This window comes from Acanthisitta chloris, unplaced genomic scaffold (genome assembly GCF_000695815.1).
Source record: "Acanthisitta chloris isolate BGI_N310 unplaced genomic scaffold, ASM69581v1 scaffold17514, whole genome shotgun sequence".
Classification (NCBI taxonomy): domain Eukaryota; kingdom Metazoa; phylum Chordata; class Aves; order Passeriformes; family Acanthisittidae; genus Acanthisitta; species Acanthisitta chloris.
The window spans coordinates 1-8,047 of record NW_008667782.1 but is presented as its reverse complement, the minus strand read 5'-3'; the positions used below and the strand labels follow the sequence as shown (position 1 = coordinate 8,047).

The window sequence follows — 8,047 nt, the reverse complement described above, 5'->3', positions numbered from 1 at the left end:
CTTTCCTGTGTTCCTCTGTGAGTTTACAGGAGCATTCCTTCAGCTGCTTTGCTCTGAATGCCTGACCTAGTTACAAGCTGTCCTCTAATGCATTACATACATGCAAATACTTCCAAATAAAATTTTAATCTTTCAGAAGTTCAAGCTCTGTATTTCAGCCTTCCATAGAACTGTTTTTTTACTTCCTCCTAGGCATTGTATACTTGTGCCTTAACTAAGATAAATAAACCAAAGACAGGTGTTGAGTATGCTGCTGTTCTATAACATGACAAAATACCAACAGTACAATGATCACATTAAAGCTTTTTTCCCTTTTATCTGTTTTCTAGTAGTGCTTATTAAGTCAGGGTTGGAAACAACTTGCACCCTTTAATAAAATTAAACCATGATGAATGAGCTCGGTGTACCACACAAGTGCTGAAACAGGTGTTCAGCTTAAGTGACGCTGTTGTATTACCAGGGACAGCATCAAGCTGAGCTCAGGCTGGCACTGCCCACGCTTACAACACAGCCCCACTCGCTTTCCTTCTGCTAAAATAAGCTGCTGTGAGACTTGGCCAACACTTTGCAGCTCTGCTCTATTCATGTATAAAGGCAGGGGAGATTAACTGAGCAGTTACTTCAGCCATGACTACGTATTTCCAAAAATACACTGTCCAAGGATTAGACACAAGGACTGGCCCCTGTAGCTTTTATTTTAAAAAAGTAAGGCCTTCTCTCATGCTAAACAAAATCAAAATTACAAACATCTGTGTTTGCAGATCAGCATTATTAAAATGCTTTTATTGTACTAAAAAAACTAGACAGGACAATATCAGTCCTTAAAACTGCCAGAAGAGTTGACCGGCGTCTGAGTCGAGGCATTTATACAGGACAGTCATAAATATGAATTTCTTGGTCATCTCCAACAGAAACAATTTTGGACCCACTTCCGTTGTACTTCACTCCCCAAACCTGCAAACAAGACATACACCAGGTTATCAACAGAGGAGAAAGTAAAAAAATGTCTTTGTAGCAGCCGTTTATTACAATGAGCAGCAGAAGGAAGACTATCTAAAATCACTGTATTAGAGCTGGTCCAATTAGGGCTTCTGCTTTAACAGCAGATAAGGCTGTTGAAGTAGAGGACACTGCCATCTAGGAGCCTGACAAGTGCTTACAGTCCACAATGGATTACACAACCTAAAGTTACTTGAAAAAGGTGCACTAGCCTCAGTTTGCATAAATCATATGCAGCATTTTCACTCCTGCCTATTGTGTGCTCCTTTCTTAAAAATAGGCTTTTACAGTGTTTTCAGGAAAGCAAGAGAGGAAGTACTGAAGCTTCATCCTTGGACTATTTGAGGAGCCATTTACTTACCAGTGCAAAATTTAAAAAAATACTAGTCAGTGCTCTGATTTAAGGCACTGATTTAATAATCTCCCTGGGAACAGGCATCAGGAATGGTGAAGGCTACCCAGCACATTAACAGGAGCTTGCACAATTGACAACAGCATGTTTTTGGAGAGTCTTGTACTGTATTTTGCATTAATACCAAGTGCCAGCCTTCCCAACTGATAGATCCCTCCTAGCCACAAATTTAATGAGAGTATAGACAACAGCTAAAACAACAGGGGAAATCCAATTCCACTTGGTACTTCCATAGTAAAACCCTTGTATCTGTAGATAACTGAAAAGGTTACCAGCAAAAACTACTGTGGAAAAAACAACTCAGTCTGGAAGAATTTCCTTTGTTAAAGTCTTCCTCAGTGATCCATTAAAATAGAACGTTCAATTTATCACCTAACATTTGGACAAAGAGTAAATTCAGATACCCAAGTTCTTCCCTCACAGGTAGCTATCACTGAGCAATAAATTAAGAAAACCCCACAGTATTACATCTGAGAGGGAAATGTCCCAAGTTTCAAGGGTGCTTTCGAGCATCTGCTCAGGTAATTCCATCCTTTTAAATTAAATCAGTATTCCCCCCCTCCCCGCCTTACACATGCACACGCTGTGTAAGTGACAGAAATAAGTAAGACTATAGACAAAGGTAACATACAGTCTGGTTAGACTTTTGGCCACTCAGGATTGCCACTCAGGATTGGGCCTGAAAAATGTTGAGTACTTGGAAGAGATTAACCCACAAACTTGGGAGTATTAGTTCAGTATTAAGTGACAAACACAACTTTGAAGATTTCATTACAGCAAGCAAAAGTCCAACCCCAAATCTGCAGCACCAAGGTGAAGCACAAATGTGCACAACTATTGCAACTCAAGTTCTCACAAGGAACACTTGACCTAGGCAATAGTAGTCATACCTGATCTTGATGGTCAAAGAAAGTATGAACACAGGTTCTTGTTCCAGCATCCCAGACTTTTACACTTTTATCAGATGAACTGGAAGAAAAATAATATTGATGTTTAAATTAATAGATTAAGTATGGTTTAATGCGAAGATCTCATGTGGTAGACATAAGAAACCCTCTTTCACATATCAAATACAGGGATGAAGTAGCAAAGGAGTACATCTTCTGCCAGGTTCTAGTTACCTTTAAAATACATTTACTGTTCCACAATCTGCATATGAAAATGAAGGCTCCCATTTTGGCCAGAAAATTCTTAGAAGCAAGTCCTTTGGATAAGGAAATTACTGTGAAATATACTTGGTTCCCACACTGCCTGAGCTGTTTTGAGATTTAACATTGAAGTTTGAGTAGATTAATGACCTGCTGTATTAGGGTGTACTTTTTAATTCAACAGCAGCTTTTCAGCTATTTAGAATCCAACTGCCCTTCTCTCAGGTTAGGTGTTCTTCACTTGTAGGGAACTGCACTGCAGTGGGATGACTTACACTATAAAATACTATTCACTACAACTGTGATGTATCACATCACAGATTGGCTCGAGTCTTTAATTGTATGCTACTCCACTACAGATCCCACCACAATTTGTATGCATTTACTTGTTATGATCCATCTCTCCTTGTAAATATTAAATTTTTTTTTTCAGTAAGCATAAACAAGTTAAAAATTTTCAATACCTGGAAACAAAATGGGTATCATCGGGACAAAATGCTACATTTAAAACCCAGGATCCATGACCACTTAATGTGCCAGCCAAGTTTGCATGTTGCCTGTGGAAACAACAAATCTTAAGATCTGGTTTGTGAATTCCAGGGGAAATACCACAGGAATACACTCTAGCTCGTGCAATCAGGAATGGTTCAGTGGAATATGACTGCTGGGCATTTGTTCATCCAAGCTGAACTGGTGTTACAACAGATTCTGTTTTTCCATTTCAAATAGTTAACATCAAAAGAAGTCACTGAGAAGATACACTGGAGGACAAAATAGTTTCACCATGAAGAAGTCAAAGCCAAGTTTAGGGGAGTGAAGATCACTGAAGCAGCACCTTTTCCTCCAAGGTTTTGCACTATTCAACAGAAGTAGGTCATAAATATGATTTCTTGGGTACAGAACAGATGCTTAAGAAGGCTAAATACGAACACACAGGACAGATACACAAAACAATTAGCCTGTTGCCTACAGGACAAAGAGGAGGAAAGTAATTTGTTTTCAAGTTAAGGTTGTCATCTGCCTATACACTGTGATGTAAGATTGTTTTTTTATATCAAGAAGTCACCAAAAGCTGAAAGGAATTATAGAGAGCAGAGTGTTTGATATATTTTTACAGTATCATCCTCTCTAAATAGCTATTTTCCTGTTAGCGTGCTGTATGGAGTATCAACTTACACATCATAGATTTTTATATACCCATCATCTGAAGCAGTTACCAGTAACTGAGAGTCTGGAGAGAATGTCAGTGACCGAATTGGCATTGCATGACCTGAAATTCAAAGGGACACATGGCTTAGAACATAGCTATTGCTCTTACTAATGACAGTGCTTAAGCAGCTACACCAGAACAGAACCAAAACCCTGTTCAAAGACAGCAACGTCTGAAGCCTCTTCGTAGGATCTACAGGCTTCTGCAAATGGACAGTAATTCACAACTTTGAATATTAGGGCATGTTTGCAACACAAGAGTATCTTAATTTTTTTCAGCTGTGGATCTTTATTAGAAATTATGTAATATTTTATAGTATGATTTTATATTTAAGCGGTTGGGGTTTTTTACAACTGGACAGAAACAGCATGAACATTGAAAGCCCATTTATCTGTTAGAAAAATGCACATCTTCTACAACATAAAATTTTCAGCTATTTTTTAAAACAGGAATAAATTGCTATAGAACTGATACCATAATAAAAAGAAAACCCGTATGCATGGCAGCACACGTTTGGCTTCACTTCGTTCCCTTGTACTGCAGTGCAATACAGGAAGAACTGAATTAAGCATGACTGACTATCTTTTGAACAGGCATTTATGATGCAAGCCTGAATTTACAAGCCTCTAATATTCTAAGTGGTTTAAGTTAGAGCACATAAAATAACTGAATACTGTCTAATGGACAAAACCATCAACTCAGTTATGCCACAGCTGTTGTAGCTTCTTCTGACCTGCATTATATTCTTTAACTTTGTTGAGCAATGAGGCCAGAACTTGGGTATTGCAAATAACCAAACCATTACCTTCTAGCGTATGCAGAAGTTTTCCAGTTGCAATATCAAAAATATTGATAATGCCATCTATTGCTCCACTGGCCAAGTATTTTCCATCTGGACTCTGTAATATAACACAAAATGTGATTCAACATCTGTGTGCATTTGTGCTATGTAAGCCCTGATATTGTCTTGGCAACTTTTCTCAAATAACCATCTATGCAAGATACCTGGGCTCCAAAAAATCTCTGAGATTTCACCTGACAATATGTGTATAAGCAAAATCAAAGTATATTTTCCATATATGCAGGGGGGAGATGTCACACAATTTGTATTTGGACCTACCGAAGTATGGTTATCATTTAGTATTATGTAGCAATAAACTGACAGGAAACAAAAATATCTATTTACAATGTGCTACAGTGATAGCAATTTCATATGACAAATTATCACTTGAGCTTCTTACATATGCAATGCTAAGGATGAACTTTCCTCTGGTGTCCAGAGAATATTCTTTCTTTCCAGTTTCAACACCAAAAATATTGACTTTTCCCACATGACTTCCTGTGGCAAGGTACTGGGAATCAGGTGAAAAGGCCAAGGACCAGGCATCAACTGTATTAAGAAAAAACTCAGTTAGCTGGATCCTGTTTCTAGTTCTTATTCAACAACGTTGGTTCTGTATGCATCTGTTTAGACATTTAATGAGAGTATAGACAACAGCTAAAACAACAGGGGAAATCCAATTTCACTTGGTACTTCAATAGTAAAATCCTTGTATCTGTAGATAACTGAAAAGGTTACAAGCAAAAACTACTGTGGAAGAAATAACTACTAACTAACAAGTTAGTAGAAGAAGTTAGTGGAAGCAACAACTAACTACTCTCGCTACTCTGAACTCTACTACATTCTCTTAAGAAAAGAGTGCACAAGCTCATGAAAGTTAACTTCCTTCTATGTAATTAGCAGAGCACAGCTCCATTCAGTGAAAGTTTACATTTTCTAGTAAGACCCTGAGCATATTAGACCCACCAGTAAGAATAAATTTATAATTTAAGAGTGCATCAGTTAAGTTTAAATGGTTACTTCTCTCCTGGTACCAAAAGATAATAAAACTAGTAAAAGGAAGCAACACTAGTACCTAGCAAAGCACAGAAGATGCAGGAGAAGTGCAGATACACAAATGTAACACAGATAACATTCCTCCAACAGAATGTAAAAACCCACAATTTTTTATGGCAGTACGATGTATTAATCTGGCACAATGTAATTCACCATTTTTTTTCTATAAGCTTATTAGTTACCTAAACCATTGCAAGGTTGTTCTTAAATTAGCAACTACCAGTGAACCAATTAAATACTTGGAATAAGATCTTAGGCCCCCAATTCCAACTTGGAGGACATTAACATTGTTAACACTGTTTACCTGTTTTGACTTGCTTAGCCAGGATTGAATGTGCTGCATAAACAACCATCACATACATGGCTCAAATTCACTACAAAGTTATGACAGAAGTTTGGAGCTTCTTTGTAAATTGATCTAAATAAGCATTTCAGTTATTTATTCAAATATCCTTTTATCAATACATCTGTAAGAGCAAGCTGGTTTCCATTCTGATTTTTACACAAAAAGCTTGTCTATATGTATCTGAGAATGCATAAGTAGTGTGTAAAAATAAATTTTAAAATGTCTGATAGTGCTTTGTGTTGAGTTCATAAAACCACTATGATTTTTGCAAGGAAAGATTAAAAAATCCAAACACCCTAGTTACCTCCCATACCCTAATACTACACTCTACAGTATTTACTAGCAAGTGTCAGTACACTTCTTGTGCAGAGCCAGCTCGACACTGGTATCTTACCAGGACCAGCATCTATGGACTTGATTTGTTTGCCAGTTTCTAAATCCCAAAGGCGAATGTGGGCATCCAGGGAGCTGGATGCTGCAATGGCGCCTGTGTGACTGATATCCACAGACACCACTCCCAGCTGGTGACCCTCCAAAGTCCATTGCAGATCCAATTTTTCATCGTTCCTTTAGTGCAAGGGAAAAAAAGCCTAGTTACGAACACTGGGGGTACTGCACTGATCCCCAACCTCACACAAACCAAATATGACAATCCACATTTTTCCATTTCCTTCAGCACAACAGCAATCCGAGTTCATCTATAAAATGTGAAGAGAGCTATGCACAAGCTCTGTACTCAGGGGAAAGAACTGACAAATCAGTAATTTACCATATTCCTGCAAAGCAGGTACTTCATCTCAATTTCTGAGCTGTGCCACTGAAATGTCCATCACACATTGGTCTGTGGGTGCTCACAGAGCTGATATTCATCTGTCAGCACTGCAAGAAGCATTGTGACCAACACTTTTATAATCACCACACGCTGCTTTGGCTAAGAGACAGAGTAAGTTCTTAGCAAAAGCACGCTTCCGTGAGGATTGTCAGGATTTATTTATTTTTAAAAAACAAGGTAGATGTCATTTCCTCTTTTGCTCTACCCCCACTGTTCCTTTGACAGTGCACATCTCCAAATGCATTGTCTCATCAAAAGCTACACTTTGCATTATTTGGTTTAGAAATACACCAAGTGTTCTCTGGGAGAGGACATGTAAAATCTGACATCTCAAAAGGGTTCTCATTATTTGATAATGAGAGCACACCAGAACCCCACTACTCCAAGAGAAAGCACACACCAATGCAGGTAAGCTTGCTTAAGAGAACAGCTCAGTGCACCAAGCTACCCCTGCCCTGATATAACTTCTAACATCCCTGTGGATTGTGGAAATTCAAGAGTCTTTTATCTCCCTACTGAGTACTCCCGAGGCCTAAGACAGGTTAGCATGCAGCACTTACCACTTCCAGACCTTCACTAGATCATCCAAGGAACCAGAGATCACTGTTTCAGAACCATCATTTTTATTTTTCCCCCAGGCAACTGACCAAATGGCATCATCATGAGCTAGAACACAAGCACAGGAATTAAGAATTGTGGTTTCTTTTGATGGATGACAACAATCACTTTTGCAATAGACCCACTGCTCTTCAGGTCCATCAGTGCTCCGAGAGACTTGTCACAGTTTTCATTGTTTCAAAACTCACCACGGTTTGTGTGACCAAGGTCACTGCTGAAAAACAGAACAGCTGTTTTTAAGCTACTCAGATTTACACTCCACATAAACACAATCCAGGTCACCTCGCAAGTATACCTGCCAGTTTTACATCACCTCAGAAGACCAATAATGCTCAACACCCATTATTGTTTGCTCACCTTGCTCCTGCTTGAAGAGAATACCATACTGGAAAGAAAAAATAATTCATATTACATGTGAGCAGCCAAAAAACACATCAAGCCAGCAATTTGCTTAATTAACATTGTGCTTTTCTTTACCTGTGTGGTCATGTCTTTATAGAAGCAATCTTCACGGGAGTGCTCTGGAAAGATAAAACCCACTAGGTTCAGTGATCGGACGGCCCTGGAGGGAGGCCTGGGTCAGGC

The 8,047-nt window shown here is 38.6% G+C and overlaps 1 protein-coding gene across 1 annotated transcript; it reads right to left on the bottom strand.

Annotated features, from left to right (window-relative positions):
* Nucleotides 1–683: 683 nt before the first annotated feature.
* WDR61 (WD repeat domain 61) lies at nucleotides 684–7,964 on the bottom strand. The gene is made up of 10 exons (XM_009072663.1): nucleotides 7,940–7,964; nucleotides 7,820–7,847; nucleotides 7,405–7,510; nucleotides 6,407–6,579; nucleotides 5,011–5,159; nucleotides 4,575–4,668; nucleotides 3,736–3,829; nucleotides 3,024–3,116; nucleotides 2,302–2,380; nucleotides 684–954 (listed from the first exon to the last, which is right to left on the bottom strand). The coding sequence occupies exons 1-10, from the start codon at nucleotides 7,949–7,951 to the stop codon at nucleotides 865–867; spliced, it is 918 nt and encodes a 305-aa protein (XP_009070911.1). The 5' UTR covers nucleotides 7,952–7,964; the 3' UTR covers nucleotides 684–864.
* Between the last annotated feature and the right edge of the window lie 83 nt (nucleotides 7,965–8,047).